The following is a 26,113-nucleotide window of genomic DNA, read 5'->3' on the forward strand; positions in this document are numbered from 1 at the left end:
TCTTCATTTATCCAATGTCCCCATGGCCAAAACCTTGTCCTTGTTGCCTGCCATTGAGCTTAGCTTGGTAAGCTAAGACGCTTGTTGCATTGGTGTATAGCAAGTGGTGCAAATTTGCCCTAGATTGTTTTGAGGATAACTAGCAAAAAAGATCTCAAGAGGAAAGCCAGTGGGGCCTAAGGGAGAGCAACTTTTTGGGTTTCAATTTATGGGTGGGTCTCCTTTGTCTTGGTCACTTTCATGGATGGAGTTTTCTTCTCATCCCTTCATTCACACAAGAGTAGTATTTTGTACACTTTTGGCATGAAGAATTTAGCTTCATTGATTGAAAGTATTTGAGGTTTTGAAGAATTTATGCGAATCACTTGGATGTATACACGCCAAAACTTTACTCCTCACAAAATTTGTCACCACAAATTTTTGGGAGATTTCTCTTCTTCATTCATTGGTACTTGAGAGTGCTTTGTTGGTTTAACCTTTTAATGTAAGAATAAGAAATATCCACTCACAATTGTGAAATCACGCAAGAGAGCATATTGATGATCCACATGATCGGATGCAAAAAAGCCTCAAAGGAATGGTTTAGAACAATACATAACATCTTGTAATGAGTAAAGTCGACGAGTAGAAATGGTTTCTCTGTCAAGCAGATAACTTGTAATCCTTTGACCCTTAAGGTTCGGTGTGAGCTCGAGGATTGGTGTATATTTCTGTTCTTAATACTATCCACTCACAATTGTGAGTTTTGCAAAAAAAAGAATAAGAAATATCCACTCTTTAGAACACCCAAGAGGATAAGAGTTACTTATCTTGTAGGTTTTCTGCATACGAGTCTCTGATGGAACCCCCCTGAAGGCACATGTTCTGTTTGAAGGCTTTTGTATTCTTATCTGGTTAATATAAATTCTCTCGATTCACAATTGTGACTATGACAAAAAAAAAAAGAAAGAAATATCCACTCTAAGTATCAACCATGGTAAGAAAATTTCTTATATTTGGGGGGATTTTTACAACTTGGGGATTGAACTTGGGTCATTGTGTACATCGTACACACATAAACACTATGAAATAAAAGCAATTGTTGGATTTGGCAAATTGAAGAAACTCCTTGTCCTTTGGAGAAATCTCCTTGTAAATCAAGAGGTTCTTTTCTTCGATTTCCCATGATAAAATCGTTCGTGTGCTTTTGCAAGAAACAAACCATATGATATTTGTGAAATTTTAAGAGATTTGAATTATTTTTTTGCGGTTGCGGTAGGGGTCGCGGTAAGGGTAGAATGTGGCCTTTCACACATTCATACCAAAGGAGATGGATGCGAATTCCCAATGGCATTTCATTTGCTTCCAAATGGCAAGGGTAGAATGTGGGTTGCGGCAAGGGTAGAATGTGGCCTTTCACACATTCATACCAAAGGAGATGGATGCGAATTCCCAATGACATTTCATTTGCTTCCAAACGGCAAGGGTAGAATGTGGGTCGCGGCAAGGGTAGAATGTGGCCTTTCGCACATTCATACCAAAGGAGATAGATGCGAATTCCAATGGCATTTCATTTGCTTCCAAACGACATCAGGAATCGAACTAGAATCTATAGGCATAGAGTTTCCATTGACAATTTGGCGTTTTATTTTCTAGCTTAATGTCTTAATACCTAAAGTGGAAATTATTTATTAAAGTATACAAGGGAAAACTACCAAAATACCTCTCTAATTTGTGGAAATTTTCAAAATATCCCTAAAACTTCAAAAATTTTCAAAATACCTTTGTATCTATTTTGGTTGGATTGTTAAAGATTTTGTAATCTATATTCCTTTTCGACAATTGAGATCGTTTTTTGAGTGCTTAGCATGTTGTTTGTCACAAATTACCTTAAAAAAAAAAAAACAATTATGTCTAAAATTAATGAAGCAATTCATCTCCAAAGCTTACATAACCCGCTCAAATTCTAGTTTTATCATCTTGTATTCATAGACAATAGTCTTCTTATGAAAAGCGTAATCTCACAACCAGGAGTATTTTGGGAAGTTCGGCAAATTTGAAGGGCATTTTGGGAATTTATGACATAATATTAGGAGTACTTTGGGAATTTTTGAAATTTGAGGGGTATTTTGCTAATTTTCCCATAGTATAATAATCTCTATAATAAAGTTCCGGCCGGTAATCGTTTAAGACGAAGCCCAAATTTTGAGGTGCACAAACAAGAGATATTTAAGCAGAAATATAACTGCCACTATTTTCAAAAGATTACTATACAGTAATCTCCCTCCTAGGTTATGGTCTAGACTCTAGACAGATTAGAGTAGCTGCGCGCTCTCTCTCTCTCTCTCTCTCTCTCTCTCACACACACACACTCATGAGAGCCTGTGAGGCTTCTATTGTTGCCTCCTCACAGAGATTCGCCTTGGGGATGGCGTTATTGAATTGACAGTTTCTCTGTCTAGTGCAATATAATTTTATTTCTGTTTCTGTGTCTTCTCTCTCTCTCTCTCTCTCTCTCTCTCTCTCTCTCTCTGCGTGTAACCGTAGGATGTGTTGAATTCAGCCCTCGCAATGCAAGAGAAGTTGGGCGCAAGTGCAAGTAGAAGAGGCAAGCTTGCAGCTGTCGCAGCTCCAACTATCTCTTCTCTTAACAGAGTTCGATCCGCCACTTCCACAGTGAGCTCATCGTCTCCGACTACATCAAAGCGGGCTACTTCTACACACAGACAAACTCAATCTGCCCCTCATCAAGAAAATAATGGGCGCCCCCTATCCTCCACATCCACCTCCAAACAACTGCCCTTACAGACCTCTGCTAGTCCGGGCTCCTGGAAAGTGATCAACTCTCAAGCTCACTCTCCGAATTCCAACAAACTCAGCCACTCCCAAGCCTCCCTCGACTGCAGCATGGCCTCTTCAGCTAGCAGAATGCCCAAATCCCTTTCGGACAAGCCCAATCAGCAGCCAACTAACTCCAAAAGAGCTTCTAATGAAGCCAAATCAACAGAGACTCTTCCGCGAAGAAGACCTGTCTCTTCATCTCAGCCCAAGAAGGTGATCAAAGATGCCTCTCCTGCTTTTGTCAATAAGAAAGCTTCACAGAGCTCTAATGAAGTTAAGCAAGGCAACAGAGAGAGAAGCACATCAAGAGGCCAGCTTAGTGGAGAACCTTCCAACAAGATTAGGAGAGAAAAGGTTGGAGTAAGAGGCAGGAGAAGAGGGTACCATGTTACCGATCTTCCGTCAAGAAGAAGGGCTCTCACTCATCGAGGGCACGCTTCAAAACGAGATATTCAGCTAAGAAGGAACTCTCTTGATGATATCTCGTCTCCCTATCCCTTGCTTAACTTGGAAGATTATCTTAAACAACGAGGTCCCGGCAGAAAAGATGTGACTCAGATTGTAGAAGACATGGAGTCCCCAAATTCTCATCTGGGCCGTGTGCAAAGGCCCAACATGATGATTAAAAACCAGAGGTTAGTGTTTGTGGGTGAGCCACCCTCCCAGCTTGTAGATATCAGCTTAAAGGATCGGCGCCTTCTTGCCAAGTTCTCAGTGCACACCTATGTATCTGCAGATGAAGCGGATGACGCTGCGAATCATTTCATTTCCGATAGCTCGTGCCATGGCATGCCGCTGCAATGGCCGGCCACTCATCGCACATCCAAGAATGAGAGCTTGCTACATTATGCAGGAAGTTGTTTCAATGTGTCAAGAAGACGTGTGGGAGGCAGAAGAAGTCAGGCTGCTTACATGTACAATTCGGAGAGATCATTTTCTTCTTTTGGTTCAGACACAGAAATGGCTCCTTTGATGACAGAACCCGAGCCTTTTCATGAGTTTAGCGATGATGAAAGTGTTTCATCTGTGGCATTGGAAGAGCAAAAACCCCAATATGTAGGCGACCTCACTTACAATGGGTACAGGGATATACATTCCAACAATGGTGAACTTACATTCAATGCCCACAAGGACATACATACGAATGAGGATTCTTCCATTGTGCAGAACCTTGCAATAAAAAAACCAAGAGATATGGCTGGCAAGCACAGAAGCATAAGCCAGAAGTACCGGCCCAAGTCCTTAAAGGATCTTCTTGGGCAGAAAATAGTGGCAGAGTCTTTGTCAAATGCTATTTTGAGAAGCAAGATAGCTCCTGTCTATCTCTTTTATGGACCCAGAGGGACAGGCAAGACGTCGGCGGCAAAGATTTTTACATCTGCTATGAATTGTTTGTCAATAGAAGAACTCCGGCCTTGCGGGCTGTGCAAGGAGTGCACCTCTTTCAATGCGGGTACCAATTACAATGTGAAGGAAGTGGATGCAGCCGCAAACAATGAGATTGAGAGCATGAAGATCCTGCTCAAGCATCTTTGTCTACCTCCGTCAGTGTCACGTTACAAGGTTTTCATAATGGATGACTGCCACATGCTAACATTGGAGGCATGGAATACTCTTTTGAAGAGTCTGGAGGAACCGCCTGAATATGTGGTGTTTATACTTATCACAACGAATCTGGAGCAGCTCCCAAGAGCTGCCATTTCTCGCTGTCAAAAATTCATGTTCAATAGGGTCAAGGATGCAGACATAGTCTTCAGGCTAAAGAAGCTTGCACAGCAAGAGAAAGTGGAGATTGATGTGGATGCGTTGCGTTTCATTGCTGCTCAGTCGGATGGCTCACTTCGAGATGCAGAAATGATGCTTGATCAGCTCAGTCTTCTAGGCAAGAAAGTCACTCTAGATATAGTGCGAGAAATGGTAAGATGCTTGCCTTCGTAATAAGGTATCCTTTTGAAGGGCATCGATGACTGCTGCAATCCTGCTTGTTTTGTTTAACTTTACATCACATTGATGGTCAGATTTGGCAATGGGTCAAATGTGGCTGCACCTGGAGCTCTAAATACAAATCCCTGTACCAACTCTATGATAGTTTTGTAAAGAAGTTTACTAGATCGGCAATTGCACTTCATAATTTGCTACTGTGCACAGATGGTAGCTTCTCTCTTTTCTTTACTATGTTTTGAATGATTGAAAAGCCAGGCCAGCCTTGTTACACAAAATTTATGCCTGGGGTGCACCTCTGGTCGAAGGCTAGTAGGTCTTCACAAGAAATGGTATTATATTGGAACAAAGGCAAAAGACTAGCATCAAAATGAAAGAGTGAGAGGGGTATTTGATTTTTTTTTTTTTGGGAAGGGAGGGGGGGAGGGGCATCACGTGAATGTATACACAAGCATAAACAGGATTATAAGGTTAATACTTGAGGGTTTGCGATCACTTTGTTCGATTTTTCCTCGCAAGATATCTCTTTTGTATGAACTGTGACACCTTCATAACAAGTTTGTTTCATGTAGGTGGGATTAATTCCTGAGGATGACCTTATCAGCCTTCTCGAGATGGCGTTATCTTCAGATACTGTGAACACAGTGAACACCATCCGGGAGCTAATGGGATCTGGTGTTGAGCCTTTAGCTCTTGCTTCACAGCTGGCTACGCTGATTACTGATATTCTTGCTGGAAGATGTCAACTTGCAAAGTGTTCAGGAATGAAAGGTGAGGACAGACTTTGTTAGTAACCGCTTTGCAATTTTAAAAGTGTATTGGCACCATTATACACACCACACTATTTTACAGGTCCTAAAACACTAAGAAGCTATAGTGTTGTTTAATGCTGGTTCGTTCTGGATTGGAGAACTTAAGACAGATTCTTTCAGATATCGTATTTCAGATTTAAGTATCACTGTGAGTTGGAAACGCATTCAGAAATCATTCTTCTGCTCAATGCATTTTGTGGTGAGAGTTATCGCGGTTTTCTGAGGCTGAATTTGTATCTGATTAGAGGGCTACAATTCAAGTCTTGTATTTAAAAAAGATGCCCTTGAGTTTTGATTTTCAATGCATATATGCCTCATTAAAGTCTTATATCTAAAAAAGTATTGTAGATAGAGGCTTGGCATAGAATGGAAAGAAGGATCTGTAGGGTTGGAGAAGAAGGCGCTTGTGGGAAAACAAGCCAGCCACTAATTGAACTTTTGCCTCTGGATGCATTGCACTCATTTGCAAAATTATGTGTGAACATTGATTGGTATGCTGTTGTGTTGTCTTTCAGTGAGGAAAGATGAGCAAGATAAGCTGCAACAAGCCTTGAAGGTCCTTTCAGACTTGGAAAAGCAACTTCGCTCTTGTAGCGACCGCACTACCTGGTTGACAGCAGCCTTTTTGCAACTTGCAAGCAACAACTCTCACCCATCTAGCTCACGGGGCACGAGTGTAGCTCAGAGTCCTGCAGCATTCCTGAACACAAGTGAGAGAGAGACTCTGAATTTTGACGGTGCTGCTCGAAGGTATTCTTGGGGGGGTAAAGAGAAGTGGGATGTACATGACCTGTTGCAAATGGACCTTCAGCAAGAACACTCTCAATGCGAGAATAGCTCTGGACTGTATATGGACAATAGAATATATCCTTGTGATCATTCCCCCCAGTCTGTTACTTCAATTGATGAGAAGGCAGTCTGCAAATTGCAAGGTAGGACAGCGCGAGACACACCCGACGACAACTGCAGTACCTTAAGCCCATGCTCAATGAATGAGATCTGGCAGAAAGTTGTATATGGGAGTTCTTCCAATGGGCTCAAGCAGCTTCTTCAAGGGGAAGGCAAACTTGTCTCCCTTTCTATAGCAGAAGGTAAGCAGTGCTATCTTTAATGAGGTGGAATTGAATGTGAGTGTGTGTTCAGATACATAGTTTGGGAGATAACACTGAAAGATGTGCATGACTGGCAGGTTTTGCCATTGCCTGCCTTGAGTTCAGATCTCGTGAGCACAAGAGTATGGCAGAAAGACTCAAACAGAATATCTCACATGCCTTCCAGAAAGTTCTTTTATGCCCAGTCAAAGTCGAGATCAGCCTATCAACTTCACAAGGGTGTGGCGACTTTGCCTGCGGAGGAGCTGAGCAGGTGATTTCAATACACTCCGAACACCACAGCAAGCACATGCTTTTGGATCATGAAAATGAGTGCCAGCATGAGCAAACAGGAGCAAGAGGAGCCTCTTTCAGAAAGTCATCTTTCAGGAACATGGAATTTGCATCATCAAGTCCAAGGTGTCATGAGTCGGAACATAAGAAGTTAGTGCAGAGCATTGATGCAGACATCCGTGCATATAGTAAGAGAAGCGCTGACACATCTCTCCAAAACCTTCAAGTATATAAAGGGCCTGGAGAGTCTACCGTATATACGCATCATGATGGTATGGGTGATGGGTATGCAAGTGAGCACCAGAAATCTAAAGAACAAAAAAATCCCTTTGATGAGCCAAGGTTTTCTGCCTCCCTACGATGGAGCGACACAAGGGAGGAGATGGAATATAGCTCGTGAGTACACCTACTTCACCCTTGGATTCAATTGACCAAAATGGGTACTTGGAGAGACATTTGATCAACTGTCTATGTGCTTGACATTTGCAGAGACTCTGATATGGATGGAAGGTATGCTCCGGGTCTTTTATGCTGGAAGGGAACGCGGATAAAAGATGACAGGGTAAGTGTGCACATAATTTTATGTGTTGTTGGAATTTGGTGCAGCATTCTAGGTCAAGATCTTGTGAATGGGGAACACAAGAGATAAAGCAGGTTTTATCCTGCATATAGATAGAGTGTGTGTGTGTGGCCATGTGCATATGTAACTATGTGCCCATGTGGCGATTACGTGCATGGGCTGTTTATGGTTGGTTGTGGATACCATTACTCAAGTGTCAGAGCATTACTCAGGCTAGAGTATTTGTCCGTTTTTATCTTGTAGGGAAAGCACCATGTGCTGAGAAGAAGAAGAGCAAGGTTCTTGCTCAGGCTGGTGCCTTGTGCAAAAGAAGGTGAGGATCAAAGATAAGGACAGTTGCTAAAGTCTGGATGCTGTGTCGGCTGCAACATTAGATAACGTTGCAATGAAGGCCCTTGCCACAACATGACAAAAGGAAAGTGTTCATGTATGCTGAGTGGTGGCAAGTCAAGCGGGATTTTGCAGCAAGGGAAGGAGGCATCGGTGCTGTCTTCGACAGTGGCAGAGCACATAGAATTGCTTTGCCCAAGGTCTTAGCTTTAGCATGGCATGATGAGAGCAATGCAGGTCATTGCATGGTAACAGAGCCATTTTAACTCTGACATGGCAGCAATATGAGCCATTGCATTGTGGCAAGCCCTTAATAAATTGTGACAGAATCCCATGTCATTGTACTATAGCAAGGTTTTGCCTACTACGCACATCATGCATCAAATGAGAGTCAATTCTTAATTTTGTATGTAAACATAAGTGTATGCCATTGAGACCTGAGAGTCCAACATTCTTTTTGTATCATTACTACCGACTACTTAATGCCAATTTTTTCCTGCTTGCATCAATTCTATTACTCTTGTACTGGTTCCTTTCTCCGTTTTTGGGGTTTGAAGCTGATCCCTTAGCTTTCTATTGTTGATGGCATAGGCTAATTATGATGGCGTTTGGTTTTGACAGCTATCAAAGGGCGAATTCAATAAGAGAGTCTCTTTTTTGTATCATGCCACATGGTTTGGCAGGGACAGTGCATGCATAGATTGGTGGGTTATGTGCAACTTGATCCGAAGCTACATTGCTTTTCAAAAGTGTATAGGTCAATAGGACCATAAGCACTAGAGATGGAGCACAGGAATATCCTTGGTCCTTGGATGGGGACTCAGCTAATGCAGTAAACACACTGCGTTGAGAGTGTGGCCACAAGATTGATGCTGAAATGGATAAACAGGAGCTTGCATAAGCTGTGGAGTGCATCATTTGAGACAATGTGCAAAATCTTACCAGTCCTTGCCATGAGAAAGAGTAGCTAAACCACAAACATGGTGGATGAGGTCTCAGCTACTGCATGACCACGTGAAGGCCATGAGAAAGATAGGTAAACCACAACGGGATGATGTGCATCCTTGGTCCGGAAGGGGCTCAGCTGATGTATCAAACACTCTGATTGGGGAGTATAGTGGCAAGGATCAAACTCAGAAAATTGATAATGGGTTCTTGACATGAAAACCTGAGCAAACTCATCAGTCTCCCCCACATGAAAAGGAAGCCACCCCATGCAATCGTCAAAGGAGCTGCTCATGCACATGCAAGTAGAGGACCAAAGTGTCAGAACATATGATCCATGTTATTGCTTTAATTTAGTAGGAAGCCTGCTATTCTTGTACCCTTAGTGCATGGGGATTGCTATTGTGATCTAAGAAGATCTTCAATCAAGATGAGTGCTAAATCTCTACCTTGATTACCTAAATTGTATAATAGTGTTTTTAGCAACGTTGCAAGGGGAACTGTGCCTCTTGGTATCACTAGACCCTTTGCATCCACACTGGAAGAGTACAAAGTTTTGTAATCTGCAGCAGCAGCACACCGTCGTAATACCACTGCACTACATTTCACTAGGAGATTCTTTGTGTAAGGTAACTATTGCAACAAATCCGAATTTAGAATATGAATTCTATATATTGTCGATGATGAAACAGTTCTCATGGGATATAGAGCAATTAGGAGACCGTGCCATTTTGAAGTCCAGGCATAGTACTAATTTGGGCGTCAGTTGGAGTCAGTGTCGAGGCATACGAATAGTATAATGTCGATGATGGAGGATCAGTACTCATGGAAAATAGAGAAACTGGGTGCTAGCTGAAGGCGGCACTGATGGCTTTCTGCATGTTTGCGCCTTCACCAAGAAGAAAAAGAACAAGACACTTTCTTCTACCATTAGTCCTACTAATATACACTCTAGTACAGAGCATGTTATATACTTAAACAATTTGAATGAAATCAAAGCCGGAGTCCCAAGCTCTAAGCCTCCACTTATTATCAAGCTAGGATATGAATAACTCCATGCCCTAGTGGGGACAATGCAAATTGCTCGTTGAACAATCTTTTTGTCTTGGATGCCATGGCACTCTGGGAAAGGGTCTGCTAAGGGAGTGCTGCTAGACAGCTCAGAGGGAGGGCTACCAATACTACCATGAAGCATAAGAGTAGGAAGGCCGTGCCATCTCCCTCTGCGGAAGGGTCTGCTAGGGAAATGCTGCTAGATAGCTAAGAGGGAGGGCTACCAATACTACCATGAAGCATAAGACTAGGAAGGCTGCGCCATCTCCTTCTCCCACTACCTCAGGCTTGCAAGTTTACACTCTGTCAAACTCAGAGGTCTCCTCTCCTGAGCCATCCCCATCTAGGAAGGTCTCCAAGAGGAGACCACTTCGACAAAGAGCAAGTCACGTATTGTTGTAGACGAGTCCAAATCCCTAGAGCGCCAACAAAGGGAAAATCCTCTCCAACACCTAAGCTCCAATCCACTTCTATACACATAGCAAAGAACTAGAGTGCTTCGTTAGCCTCATTTGTATGAAGGGTTGTCACCTTAAGGTAATAGGTTTTGTGGAAAACAAAGCACAAACTCTCTCTCTCTCTCTCTCACACACACAAAAGTTTTTGTCTTCTATGTTCTTGTTTTCTTGTGTTTATAATGCCACGATCTTGATATGTCTAAATATGTCCTTAGCTATTGAATTGTATTAATTCTTTGATTCAATGTCGCTTTATTTTGTGCATTCTTGTTACTTGTGTAAGCATGGTTGCGTCATTCGAAGATTCAACAAGTGTATATATTCTTGGAGAAGAAAATGGGGGGAGAGAGAGAGAGAGAGAGAGAGAGAGAGAGAGAGAGAGCTTGTTACCTTTCGTAAAAGCAAGTTTTTTGGTTTCTTAATTGGTACCGTGTCAAGTGCGTTACGATTGTGATGCAACAATTTTGAGTCGTGTACCTCGCCAAAGAACCGCAGGAAGGGTTAGAATTTATATAAAGTGATATGGATCGTTTAAAATATGTTCATTATTAGATGTTGTCCCCTTTTTATGTTTGGAAGAAAAAGAAAACATGCAAGTCTCTTTGCATAGGGGAGTTTGTATAGTCCTTTTCAATTTTTAATAATACGAGGGAACGTGCTATTCCCACGGCAACGTGCAATTTTCAGTGTGTTCGTTTCATTGTGTTCTGAGTAATGAGTAAAGAATACAAAGTAGTTACATACCTTTTGTTTCTACGTTCACTTGTCGATTGTCCTAATCATCACGATGATGTCAGCTAAAGCTCCTTTGAGTCTCCTTGTCTTTGTTGCTTTCATGGATCACACCATCTGTCTCACAAAAAATCTGTACGTCTTTGCCTCTGTTAAAAATAGCAAGAAAGATACAGAGTCTGTCACAGCCATGTTGAGGATATCCTGCAGTAAACACATTCCGAGAGATAACATTCCAGAAAAAGAACTTCTCATGCTTTTATGCGGGTACCAGATTTGGCATACGAACTTCAAAAATGTGTTCCCCAAAAATTGGTGAAGCTCTGTTTGTCCTGTTGGATTGGTTCTGATAGCTCATCGCTTTTGATGCTCTGTCTGTCTTTGCTATCAACCATAGTATCACCAATCACATCTTTTTGCACAGCCAACAATCTTGTTGTGAATTCTCCCACATGTAAGTGTCTTGCATTAGGCCATAAGTCTTCATGGTGTAAGCATAGAAGATTGCGGTAGGAGAAAGGCCTTCTCTTCACATCTGGTTAAAACCACCCAGAGCTTCCTTTTCCTAGCCATGTTGGACATATCCTGCAGTCAATACATTCCGAGTGATAAAAGTCCAGAGAGAATCAACCAAAGCGCCACCAAGCATGTCATTTTGCATATTGAAACATGCCTTCCCTTTGCATCCCATGTGCATCTTTGCCACAATCGTGTTGGGCATATCAGCCATGACATTCAGGGCAAGAAGCCCATCGAGAGAAAACTTGTGCTTTTGTGAGCTTCATAAATCTATGTCTTTTTTAAGTAGCACGTTGTTGAGGAGCTTACTATTTATCCTCCTGATCTAGTACAAATCCTTCCTCTGCGACGTCGCATTTCCTGCAATCAACACACTCCAAGAAATGACACAATAAATAATTTTGATGAAATGCCCTCGTGTTACATCAAAGAAAAAGTTTAGAGCTTTCTTAGTAAGATCAGCTAGGCATCAAACTTCTATATGAGCACTCCAAGAGTTTTTGCCTAGTGAGAAACCATCAAGACGTATGTATAGGTGACCCAATTTGGAGAGATATAGTTGCTTTGCATCTGCTGAAAACAGCCTAGATCTTTTTGGCCCTTCTCTTGTCGTGTGTATCCCACTATCAGTGCATTCGAAGAGGCGACATTCCGGGCAGGAAGCTCCTAAAGCATTTTTTGTGATTTCTCAAGCACACCACATTTGGCATACATATCAACCAAGATAGTGGCAAGCACGATGTCCTTTTTCACTATCGTAGAAAAAGATCATCTAGAAATTTTTATAGTTGCGTGAGGGCACCACATTCAGCATATATATTGATCAAATGACTGTTAAGCATGACATTCCCCTCCAACGGCCGTGACTAGCAATTACATCATGGATTCTCAAACCCATGTGAAGGTCTTGCATAAGGTGACCAACTTTCAAGGTGCAAGCATGGGTGAATGAAGTTGGAATTGATGTGTGTTGTGAGTATAGCTTCTTCCCTAGAGTTGTTAGTGGATTTTTTGCCTCTCTATGGATATTTGTTGGCACCACAATTGGTATACATATCGACCAACGTACACACTCACCAGTATGATCCTAAATATACTTTTCTAATGCAAAGCAACATATCTCACTATTGACTTGGTACAAATCCTTCTTTTGAGCACCTACTTCTAGTTCAAATGCATGAAGACCATGATGACTCAAGCACGCGTATGTGATTGCATATGGAGAGAGCCCCTCTCTTTCATCTGCTGAAAACAGCCAAGAGCTTTCTGGCCCTGCTCTTGTTGCGCCTATCCCGCAATCAATGCACCCCGAGAGACGGCATTCGGGACAAGAAGCTCCTCAAGAACGTTTTGTGCTTTTTGAAGTGCACCACATCTGGCATATATATCAACCAAGGCATTGCCAAGCACAATTTTTTTTTTGCAATAGCCCTTCACTAACAATTTCAAAGTGAATTTTAAATTCATATCAGCATCTTGTGTAGAGCCACATGCCTTCAAGATGCACGCATAGGTGATTGCTTCTGGACAGAGGCCCTCACTTTGTATATGTTGAAAAAAGCCTAGAGCTTTCTATCCCTACTCCTGTTGTGTGTATCCTGTAATCAATTGATGTTGTTCCAAACAGAAAGCTTCTCAAGCACATTTTGTGCTTGCTCAAGTGTCCCATATTTGGCATACATATCGACTAAGGCAGTGCCAAGCACACCATCTCTTTTCAAGGGCATCTTGCATAGAGCCACATGCTCGTAAGCTACACACATAGGTGATAGCGTCTGGAGAAAGGCCCTTGCTTCACACCTGCTGAAAACAACCCACAGCTTTCTGGCCCGTTGGCCCTTGTTGGGCATATCTTGCAATAAGTGCGTTCCAAAAGACGACATCCTACATAGGAGCACCACATTTGGCATACATATCGACCAAGGCATTGCAAGCACGTTATTTTTTGCAACAACCCCTGACTAGCAACATCATAGTGAATTTTTACGCCCATATCAACATCTTGCGTACGGACACATGCCTTCAAGATGCACGCATATTTCATTGCATATGGAGAGAGGGCCTCGCTTTGCATCCACTGAAAACAGTCGAGAGCTTGCTGGCCTAGCTCATGTTGCGCGTATCTCGCAATCAATACAGTCCAAGAGAAGGCATTCGGGATAGGAAGCTCCTTAGGCACATTTTGTGCTTTTTGAAGTGCACCACATTTGACACATATCAACCAAGGCATTGCCAATCACAATTTTTTTTTGCAACAGCCCTTGACTAACAATATTAGAGTGAATTTTTAAGCTCATATCATCATCTTGCATAGAGCCACATGCCTTCAAGATGCATGCGTAGGTGATTGCATCTGGACAGAGGCCCTCACTTTGCATCCCTTGAAAACAGTCAAGAGCTTTTTGGCCCTGCTCGTGTTGCGCCTATCCCGCAATCAATGCACTCCGAGAGATGGCATTCAGGATAGAGAAACTCCTCAAGCACATTTTGTGATTTCTCAAGTGCACCACATTTGGCATACATATCGACAAAGGCATTGCCAATCACGACAATTTTTTGCAACAGCCCTTGACTAACAATATCAAAGTGAATTTTTAAGCTCATATTAGCATATTGCGTAGAGCCACATGCCTTCAACCTGTACGCGTAGGTGATTACATCTCGACAGAGGCCCTCACTTTGCATCCACTGAAAACAGCCCAGAGCTTTTCCTCTCTACTCCTGTTGTGTGTATCTCGCAATCAGTTAACATCGTTTTGAACAGTAAGCTCCTCAAGCACCTGCTGAAAATAGCCCAGAGCTTCCTGGCCTGGCCCTTGTCAGGTATATCCTGCAATTAGTGTGTTCCAAAAGACGACATCCCGCACCACATTTGACATACATATCGACCAAGGCATTGCCAAGCACGACAGTTTCTTGAAGCAGTCCTTGACCGACAATATCAAAGTGAATTTTAAGCCCATATCGGCATCTTGCATATAGACACATGTTCAAGATGCACGCGTATGTGATTGCATCTAGAGAGAGGCACTCGGTTTGCATCCGGCATGTGTCGTACGCAAGATGTCGATATGGGCTTAAAAATTCACTCTGATATTGTTAGTCAAGGGCTATCGCAAAAAAATGTCATGCTTGGCAATGCCTTAGTCAATATGTATGACAAATGTGGTGCACTTTAGAAAGCATAAATCGTGCATGAGGAGCTTCTTGTCACGAATGCCATCTCTTGGAGTGCATTGATTGTGGGATACGCGCATTAGGAGCAGGGCCAAAAAGCTATCGACTGTTTTCAGCGGATGCAAAGCGAGGGCCTCTCTCCAGATGCAATCACATACGTGTGGCTAAAAATAGCCAAGAGATTTATGGCCCTGCTCCTATTGCGCACTCCAAGCGACGACATTCGGGACAGGAAGCTCCTCAGGCGCGATTTGTGCTTTCTGAATTGCACTACATTTGTTATACATATCGACCAAGGCATTGCCAAGCATGAAATTTTTTTGTGACAACCCTTGACTAACAATATCTGAGTGAATTTTCTTGCGTACAACCACATCCCTTCAAGATTCACATGTAGGTGATTGCATATGGGTAGAGGCCCTCACTTTGCATCCACTGAAACCAGAGCTTTTTATCCCTACTCGTGTTGTGGGTAACCCCCAATCAGCTGACGTCATTCCGAATAGTAATCTCCTCAAGCACCTGCTAAAAACAACCCATAGCTTCTTGGCCTGGCCCTTGTCGGGCATATCGTGCAATCAGTTCGTTCCACTTGACGACATCCCACACCACATTTGGAATACATATTAACCAAGGCATTGCCAAGCATGGCAGTTTTTTGCAACAACGCTTGACTGACTATATCAAAGTGAATTTTTAAGCCTATATCGACATCTTGCGTACCAACACATGCCTTCAAGATGCACGCATATGTGATTGCATCTGGAGAGCTTTTTGGACCTGCTCCTATTGCACGTATCTCGTAATCAATGCACTCCAAGAGACAACATTCACAGGAAGCTCCTCAACACGTTTTGTGCTTTTTGAAGTGCACCACATTTGGCATACATATCGACCAAGGCATTGCCAAGTACAACAATTTTTTGCAAGAGCCCCTAACTAACAATATGAAAGTAAATTTTTAAGGTCATATCAGCATCTTGCGTAGAGAGTCACATGCCTTCAAGATGCACACGTAGGTGATTGCAAGAGACGACATTCCAGACAAGAAGCTCCTCGAGCACTTTTTGTGCTTTCTCAAGCACACCACAGTTGGCACACGACCAAGACAATGCTAGGCATGGCAGCTTGAACTTTTTGAACAACCCTTGACTATAGCACTCTCATCATGAATTATCTCACCCAGGGGGAGGCTTTCAAAGTGCTTGCAGGTCTTTGCTTCAAATCTTGTGTGAAAAGAACCCAAAGCTTCCTTGCCATAGCTATGTTGAGTATATCCTGCAATCAAAGCATTACAAGAGACATCCCAAAAAGCATGCCCATCAAGAACTTACGTGCTTTGGTGAGGGCACCACAGTCGACATACATATCTAGCATACATACTCTCATCCATGTCATAAAGGTGCAAGATGCATCTGGAGACTTGCCTTCGCATCTTCTGAAGTAAACGATCTCATCATGAATTCTCTCTCAGTTGTTGCTGCCCTACTGCTGGGTCGAGAGGTGCCTCAATTCAAGACTTGCAGTTTGCAACAGAGAGCTGTTTAGATTCAAGGAGTTGTTCAGCAACATGAGGACCGTTGCACGTGAGCCGTGAGCATTAAGCAGTTGTATGTGCGCTTTCTTGTTGTCTTTTCATGCAGCTCGCCATAATAATGAGGAAAGGTGACGCCGGACCAGGAGACTACACATGGTGGAGGTAGCCGCAGGCAAATAGAGCCAGAGGATGATGGCGTAGCACTGTCGAAAAGTATATGAGCCATATTAAACGGCATAAATAACAAGAGAGCGTGTTGTTTGAAAGTCCGACATGTGGATAAATGAGAGGGCAGCATTGACACCCCCAACACATCGATACCCAACTCTTTCAGCGATTGTACGGCCTCATCAACATCTTTCTGAACAAAAAGAAAAGTAGAGCTTAGCTGAGAACAGGTTTTTGGGTGTGCTTAGCAATTTCTGGAATTGCTTGCAATCGCACTATCTTAATCTATGATAAGAAAGAGGAACATGACTTGCAGAAGCCCAGTGTTTGGCAATAATTTAATTACCTGCTTTCGGGAGGAGATAACGATTGAAGCTCCTTCAACACCGAGCCGACGGGGCGATAGGGGGAGTCTTTCGAAGTGCTTGCAGGTCTTTCCTTCAAATCTTGTGAAAAGAACCCAAAGCTTCCTTGCCACAGCTGTGTTGAGTATATCCTGAAATCAAAGCACTACAAGAGACATCCCAAAAAGGATGCCCATCAAGAACTTACGTGCTTTGGTGAGGGCACCACAGTCGACATAGATATCTAGCATATATACTCTCATCCATGTCATCAAGGTGCAAGATGCATCCGGAGACTTGCCTTCGCATCTTCTGAAGTATATGATCTCATCATGAATTCTCTCTTAGTTGTTGTTGCCCTACTGCTGGGTCGAGAGGTGCCTCAATTCAAGACTTGCAATTTGCAACAGAGAGCTGTTTAGATTCAAGGAGTTGTTCAGCAACACGAGGACCGTCGCACGTGAGCCGTGAGCATTAAGAAGATGTATGTGCGCTTTCTTGTTGTCTTTTTCATGCAACTCGCCATCATGATGAGGAAAGGTGACACCGGCCCAGGAGACTACACAGGGTGGAGGTAGCCACAGGCAAATAGAGCCAGAGGATGATGGCGTAGCACTGTCAAAAAGTATACGAGCCATATTAAACGACATAAATAAAAAGCGAACATGTTGTTTGAAAGTCCGACATGTGGATTAATGAGAGGGCAGCATGATACTCCCAACACATCGATACCCAACTCTTTCAGTGATTGTACGGCCTCATCAATATTTTTTTGAACAAAAAGAAAAGTAGAGCTTAGCTGAGAATAGGTTGTTGGGTGTGCTTAGCAATTTGTGGAATTGCTTGCAATCGCACTATCTTAATCTAAGAGAAGAAAGCGGAACATGATTGGCAGAAGTCCGGTGTTTGGCAGTAATTTAATTACCTGCTTTCGGGAGGAGATAACGATAGAAGCTCCTTCAAGACTGAGCCGGCGGGCGACAGGGGGAGGCTTTCGAAGTGCTTGCCGGTCTTTGCTTCAAATCTTGTGAAAAGAACCCAAAGCTTCCTTGCCACAACTGTGTTGAGTATATCCTACAATCAAAGCACTACAAGAGACATCCCAAAAAGGATGCCCATCAAGAACTTATGTGCTTTGGTGAGGGCACCACAGTCGACATACATATCTAGCATACATACTCTCATCCATGTCATCAAGGTGCAAGATGCATCTGGAGACTTGCCTTCGCATCTTCTAAAGTATACGATCTCATCATGAATTCTCTCTCAGTTGTTGCTGCCCTACTGCTGGGTCGAGAGGTGCCTCAATTCAAGACTTGAAGTTTGCAACAGAGGGCTGTTTAGATTCAAGGAGTTCTTCAGCAACACAAGGACCATCACACGTGAGCCGTGAGCATTAAGTAGTTGTATGTGCGCTTTCTTATTGTCTTTTTTATGCAGCTCGCCATCATGATGAGGAAAGGTGACGCCGGCCCAGGAGACTACACAGGGTGGAGGTAGCCACAGGCAAATAGAGCCAGAGGATGATGGCGTAGCACTGTCGAAAAGTATACGAGCCATATTAAACGGCATAAATAACAAGCGAACCTGTTGTTTGAAAGTCCAACACGTGGATTAATGAGAGGGCAACATGATACCCCCAACACATCGATACCCAACTCTTTCAGTGTTTGTACGGCCTCATCAACGTTTTTATGAACAAAAAGAAACATAGAGCTTAGCTGAGAGCAGGTTATTGGGTGTGCTTAGCAATTTCTAGAATTGCTTGCAATCACACTACCTTAATCCAAGAGAAGAAAGCAGAACATGACTTGCAGAAACCTGGTGTTTGGCAGTAATTTAATTACCTGCTTTCGGGAGGAGATAACGATTGAAGCTCCTTCAAGACCGAGCCGGCAGGCGATGGTGTAGCTAATGCCCTACGTGGAGGCAGTTAGCACAACCATCTTGCCTTTGATCCGTTTGGGTATCTCTGGCACAGCCATGGATTGCGAAATAGAACGCTGCAGCTCGTTGCAAGTCTGTCTCTCTCGGAGCGCGCTTTTATTTTTAAGCCCTGTGATTAAAAAAAGCTTGCAAATGTTATGCCAGCCACATGGATGAAGGTGCTTCCAGATTTTTGAATTTGCCTTCTACGCTAACGAAGTAACAAGGCCAAATGCAGCCTCTGTCTTAGATGTGACTCCAAGCACATAGGTGAGTTTGTTGATGCTTTTCTTGTGCATGAAAGCTATTTTTCTTATCATTGTTTGAATTTTTCCTTCATAATATGTCATTTGCATTATATAGAATTATGTTTATAGTTGTGCACAAGGTAGGTCAACATTTGAAGTGACATTGAGCCCTTGATGTGCATGGTTGAAATATTATAGGTTTGTAATCAGGATGACTTGTGAATATATGAAAAAAAACTCATGGAAATTAGACTCTTGTGTCGTAAGTGATGCATGTATAAAAAATCCTGTTTTATGTTTAGTTTCCACCCTTGGGTATCTATCTGCCTGAAAACAGGTTTGGGTAGGGAACATTCTCGTGGAAGGTGTAGGTGGTGCAAGTGCTTGGGGCTCATTTATATTGTTTTAACGGAGCGCTCCTCATCACTACATTGTCATACTTGTATTGTATGACTAGTTACCTCCCCTGGGTGTCTATTTGCTTAGAAACAGGTTTGGGCAGGTTTGGATAGGGAGCATTCACGTGGAGGGTCTAGGTGGTGCTAGTGCATGGGGCTCATTTATATTGTTGGAATGGAGCTCTCCTCATCACTACACCGGCATACTTGTATTTTACGATGAGTTACCTCCCCTGGGTGTCTATCCACTTGGAAAGAGGTTTGGGTTAGGAACATTCTCGTGGAGAAATTAGGAGGTGCAAGTGATTGGGGTCATTTATATTGTTGGAATGGAGCATTGTTCATCACTACAATGATATATATATATATTTTTGCAAACATTTTTTTGATTGTATACATGCATAGGCGACTTGTGAACCTATCGTGGATGCTAATGCTTGCTCCCAAAACAACAATGGAGCTAGTTCTAGTCCCCCATCCACTAGTGGTGAAGGATCAAACAACGAAGTTTCCAATACAGATAAGCACAAGGCTAGTGATAAGATGCCATGTCATAATAACTAATATCTAATTCTCCTAAATGATTTTCTCATGTTAAACTGATAATTTAATATGGGGAAGTGCCAGGGGAGAAAAAGCTAGAATATTGGTTAAGCTGGCACACCAGCCACAGTAGGGATCCAAAGGAGGGAAAATAGGGATCCAAAAGGGCCATCTGCAAACGAGCTATGCGCAACAATGGGATCCAAAGACCTTAGGGTTCATCCCATTAAGACTTCCAAAATGCTAAGGTTCCAAAATTCAAAGGTTGTGTCCAATGGTCAATTAGAAAATTGGATGCTTTGTGTGTGTGCGAAAAAGTCTTCCCAAAGTCCTATAAAGGAAGGGGCGAGCCCAAGAAGTAGGGGATGAGAGAGAAACTCTCTCTCTCACACACACACACACACGCACACACACACACACACACACACACACACACACACACACACACACACACACACACACACACACACACACACACACACACACACACACACACACACACACACAAGCTCCCTTTACACAAAGGGAATGAGGGGCACATGTCAGCTCCCTAGGCCAGATGCCCACAAGGTGTACTCAAATCCTATTCGACGGCCATGGAGGTGGACCAATGAGAATTAGGCTAGACTAAATCTAGTTAATTAATTTAAAAACACTTAATAAAAGAACCAATATGAATTAAGCTCTCTAGAAGACTATTGGATAGTCCCCCAAGGTGTCCAATGAGCATTCAACAGCCCAATGGCTTGCCTGATTCCTACTGGCCAGGAGGCAAAGGGGTCCAATGAGAGTTTAGTTGAATTAATCTATTACCTAAAGCTCTCACAAAAGGGGAAAGGGGGACACATGTCAGAAGACTATCACTTATGGTACTTAACTTTCATTGGCTAAGCTGGGAGAGGTCCAATGAGGTGCTAGCAAGAGCAAATAGCAAGAGGGGTCGGCCAAGAGAGAGAGAGAGAGGGCTGATTTTTCAAAGGAAATTATCCACACACACACTCACACAAGCTCATGTGTAGATCTCTCTCTTCTCAAGCTTTAATGGAAATCTTATCACCTACTCCAAGATTGTGAGAAGGGAGGCCTACACCAACAACTCTTGGCTTTGTGATGCAAATCCAACCAAGAGCCAAGCTTCAATGCATGATCATCTCCTCTACCATGCTAATTACTAAGCTAAGCTATGCTAACAAGAGTGATTATGTGAGGAGATGTACATCTTTCTCGTAAGACTACTCCTTCTTCCTCTCAATCTACTCTCATACCCCGCTAGCTCTCACCATCTTTGAAGGTGTGTGAGGTCTTGGGTTTGAGACCGTGAGGGAGTTGATGTTGTGTTTGATAAGTGTTTTGCTTAGTGCTTGAAGTTTCCATCTTCATTGCACTAGCTAGTATTGAAGGAACACAAAGAATTGTATTGTAAAATGTCTCTCTTGATGGGAGAAACCTTAATACAAAGCCTTTTGGAGGGAGACCGGCTCCATGCAAATCCGGTCCTCAACTGTTGTCAATTGTTTAATTTCTCTCTCTTTCAAAGTATTGTTCATGCTATCTAATTAGGTGTTATACTTTTTGTTGCTCTCTCCACCCAAGCACTCTTGTTATTCTCATTAGGAATCTATTTTAATGAAATGCTCACTATGTTCATGCTATTTTCCGCTACACACAAGTTACAAGACCATTAAATGTTACATTGGTATCAGAGCACAAGGTTTCTTATTTCTTGCTCAAGAAGGGAGGTCCTCAAGCTAGCTATAAATGGTTGGTATTATTAAGCGCATGTGAGTAAGTAGAATAGGGAATTTTCAGCCTTATAGTGCGCTTGCCTTTCTGCAGGTTAAGGGGGCATCAACGTCGAGAGCTATGGTCTTAATAGTGTAGTTCTATAGGGAACTATTGAGCTATTAGAAGCTTGACAGGAGCCGGTGCTGTTTTGGTGTTGAACGACCCTCTCTTCTATTCCTTGCAATTAATGGTATTCGAGCCACGGGTACAGTAGCTTGAGTGCTTTTTCTAAAGGGATAAAGAGGAGTAGCAACTAGGGCTTGAAGTGCCAAAGTACACCTAAAAAGTTTACACCTAAAAGTTGTTAGAATGGCTGACAATAGTAAAGAGAGTGAAATTAATGTTGATAACTTTTATTTTGCTAATGAGCAAGCTACTAATGATGCCTCGATGCTTGTTAACTATCTTATTCCTAGGCTTCAACAAGCCATGGGCAATCCATCCCTCCAAAGTGAAGTGCAACGGCAACTTTGTGCTCATGGGATTTTCCAAGCTCCCCACCATGACGAGAGAGCACCTAGGAAGCCTCCTTGCTAGACTTCCAAAAGAGGTCTCTCTCTAATTTGGGAAGTAGAAGAGGATGCATATGAAGGGCTCAAAAGTTTTCTCCTTGATGAGGCATCTCCCTCTCAAAGGAGAATTCAAGAGCCCCCACTGAAGGAACGAGAAAGAAGTGAGTCTCTTGCCACCTCGGCGGAGATGGCTCCACGAAGACGGCAGGCTAAATGCTCTCCATCACCTCCAAAATGGAGAAGACCATCGCATGCTTCTCCACACCATAATTCAAAGAGGGATGAAAAAAAGCAAGAGAAGAAAAAGGCAAGAAAGAGGACACCCTCTTCTCCATATTCTTCATCCTCTTCCTCTTATGAAAGTGATGGTGAAGACAAAGAAGATCAAGGCAAGAAAACGGCGAGAAAGAGGTCACCCTCTTCTCCATCTTCCTCAAATTCTTCACCTTCTGAAGAAAGTGATGGTGCAAGCTTTGAACCATAAAAAAGAAGAGGCCATAGGAAATCCTATGCCGTGTGGAAGAGGTCGTCCAAGCTCAAGAAGTTCAAAGAGGGAGGGAAGAGCATCTCTTTCCTTACCTACGATGGCACCTTTGGTGCTACAGACAAAGTCTTGGCCTTTATCCAACAGTTCGATGCGGCATTTGGAGATGAGGGCTTCACGGAGTCCTCTAAGCTACACCATGTAGCTATGCACTTTCAAAAGTCTGCCAGGCAATGGTGGTCTAGCTACGGGCCAATGGTGAAGCTCCACGAACATGGACAGCTTTAAGAGCTTCCATTATGAAGCAGTTTTTGGCCACTGATGCCAAATACAAAGTACTCACCGAATGGCAAAGCTTGAAGCTCTCTCCCTACGAATCCATTCACAAATATGTAGACAAGTTTTGGGACTTACAACTCAAAGCCACTGTCTTTAAGAAGTTGGATTTTTGAGAGCAAAAGCAACAATTTTGTGCGGGCTTAGCTAAAGAAATGGCGGAGTATGTCAACCACACACATATCGACGGTGATACACCATACTATGGTGGCTTTTCGAATCAATTTCCAAACGGGGGCTAAAAGAAATTTTAAGCCCACAGAAAACAAGGGTTCCAATGAGCCTAAGGGGAAGGACAATGTCCAAAAGTCTCCTAAGGGAAACTCCAAGAAAGCTAAGGAAAGGGAGTTTACAAAGGTAAAAACAAACTCTCTCTTGAAGAGCTTGAGCGTTATCGCAAGGATAACCGTTGTTTCAAGTGCGGCAAGCAAGGGCATGCGTACTGCGCTTGTCCCCAAAAGAACACCTGCCATGAGCCTCCTAGAGCTACCTTGGTCGAAATCCAATGTCCAAAGCTATGTGGACAACGAGGACTTCTTTATCTCTCCTCTCAAGAATGAGGATGTAATCCTAGGGGCACCATGGTTTGATCGCATGGCTGCCAATGTTAAAATTCTTGAAAGGAGAATCTCCTTTAGGTTCAGGGAAAAGATATGTACATAGATGCTAAGGAAATGGGTAACACCATACCCATTGTACATACGCAAGCTTTCAATAAGTCAATAAAGAGCTATTTTTCCGTGTAGATGATTTTTGTTAAAGACTCTCAAAATGAACCTAATGTTTTAGCAAAACAAAATATACACAATCAAAAGGAATTAGAGTTATCCAACTTTCTCAAGGGGTTTCAAGATGTCTTTATTGACAACATCCCTTGTGAGCTACCTCCTAAACGAGGCAATGATGACCATGCAATTGAAACTCTTCCAGGAAGTTCACCGCCTAACAAACCTCCTTATAGAGTTTCTCAAGCTCAACAAGAGGAGATTATGCGGCAAGTGCATGAGTTAGTTGAGAAGGGAATGGTTAGGCCTAGCTCATCTCCATTTTGTTCTCTTGTGCTATTAGTACAAAAGAAAATTGGCACATATCGTATATGTGTCGACTATAGAGAACTAAATAGGATCACTATCAAGAATAGGTTTCTTGTCCACGGGTAGAATACCTATTTGATAAGCTACAAGGGTCCACCTACTTCAGTAGGACTGACCTAAAAAGTGGCTATCATCAAATAAGGATAGTTGATCAAGACATTGTAAAGACTGCATTTTGCACTACGTTTGGTCTTTGCGAATACATTATCATGCCTTTTGGCTTGACCAATGCACCAGCCACATTCAACCGCTTGATGGAGAAGCTATTCCTCACCAAACATTTACTGGAGTGTTCTTTGATGATATCATCATCTACTCTAATGCATTAGATGAACACAGGCAACACCTCCAGGTAATATTTCAAGTTTTAAGAGAGAATAAACTTTATGTTAATCGAAAGAAAAGTGAATTTTTCTTACAAGAGATTCAGTATTTAGGTCACATTATCTCTCAAGATGGCATCCAAATGGATCCATCAAAGTTAGAGGTAATAAAAGGATGGCCTAAACCAAGGAATCTTCATGAACAAAGAAGCTTTATAGGTACGTGTGCATACTATAGACTCTTCATAGAAAAGTTCTCATTAATAGCAGGACCATTACATGACCTACCAAAGAAAAACGTTAGGTACACATGATCTGCCAAGGAGAACAATGCTTTTGAAAAGATTATCTTTCAACCTATGCTTACACTATCGGATCTCTCAAAGCCATTTGAGGTCCAATGTGATGCTTGTGGTGATTGCCTTGGAGCTATTTTGCTCCAAGAAGGGCACGCCATAGGCTATGAAAGTCAAAGGCTCGACCCTGTTGAGCAAGCTCTAGGCATATATGAAAAGGAACTCCTCGCAGTTCTACATGCCTTAGACTCATGGAAGCACTATTTATTGGGGACTCCTTTCATTCTGTGAACGGATCACCAAAGTCTCAAGTACTTCATGACACAGACCAAGCTCCTCGACAAACAAATGAGGTGGGAAAATTTCCTTTCGCAATTTCATTTTCATATTGCTCACATTGTTGGCAAGCATAATGCACTCTCAAGATGGCCAAGAGTGAATGCGGTTTCCATAGCAACTCACAATGATCTGTCTTCTATGATAGATGAGTATGCTATTGATCTCGATTTTAGAGATGTGATTTCAGCCCTTGCACTAGGGAAGAAAGAGGAACCATTTACTTTACAAGATGGTTATCTTCTCTATGGCAATAGACTATGCGTTACTAAATCACTCCGTGAGAAAGTAATGTATGAATCTCATGCTCCTCCTTATGCGTGGCATAGAGGGATTCTGTCTACCCTAAAGGGGATTGAAACATATTTCTATTGGCCTACCATGAAACCAAACATACAAGAGTATGTTTCTAAATGTGTGGTATGCCAAAAGACGAAGTTTGATAGAGGGAAGCAACTTGGATTTCTTCAACCTTTGCCAATCCCTAATTCACCATGGGAGAGCATATCCATGGATTTTATCTTTGGATTGCGTAAATCTATCCATGGGAATACGGCAATATGGATGATAGTAGACAGGTTTAGTAAACAAGCTCATTTTATACCTATCAAAAAGACTATAAAAGCCCATCAAATGGCAACCCTCTTCATTTCACAAATCTTCAAGTACCATGGCTTGCCAATGTCCATAGTGTCGGATAGAGATCCTAGAATGACCAGTAATTTGTGGAAGGGTCTCTTTGAGAATTTAGGAACAAGGCTAAACTTCTCTTTGGCCTATCACCCGCAAACGAATGGCTAAAGTGAAATAGCTAACATAACAATTCTCGATCTACTAAAAGCCTATGTAACGGAAGTAGATCAAAGATCCCAATGGGAGAAGTACTTACCCTTAGTGAAGTATGCCTACAATAACACTGTATATACTTTCATAGGAAAAGGACCTTTCGAGGTAATTGAGGGAAGATCAAAAAATCCCCTGTTACTTAAGGTACACGGGAAGATCTTTGCTGCAGATAAGTATAGCCGAGA

At 42.5% G+C, this 26,113-nt stretch overlaps 1 protein-coding gene across 1 annotated transcript; it reads left to right on the top strand.

The window, feature by feature from the left end:
* The first annotated feature begins 2,260 nt into the window (after positions 1-2,260).
* Positions 2,261-9,188, top strand: LOC147433764 (uncharacterized). Its single transcript, XM_086490379.1, has 8 exons — positions 2,261-4,737; positions 5,334-5,532; positions 6,089-6,664; positions 6,763-7,354; positions 7,448-7,520; positions 7,782-7,851; positions 8,004-8,116; positions 8,868-9,188. Exons 1-8 carry the CDS (start codon positions 2,551-2,553, stop codon positions 9,030-9,032), a joined length of 3,975 nt encoding a protein of 1,324 aa, XP_086346505.1. The 5' UTR covers positions 2,261-2,550; the 3' UTR covers positions 9,033-9,188.
* The last annotated feature ends 16,925 nt before the right edge of the window (positions 9,189-26,113 follow it).

The sequence above is a fragment of the Adiantum capillus-veneris genome, chromosome 19 (assembly GCF_014529385.1).
Source record: "Adiantum capillus-veneris isolate H3 chromosome 19, ASM1452938v2, whole genome shotgun sequence".
Classification (NCBI taxonomy): Eukaryota; Viridiplantae; Streptophyta; class Polypodiopsida; order Polypodiales; family Pteridaceae; genus Adiantum; species Adiantum capillus-veneris.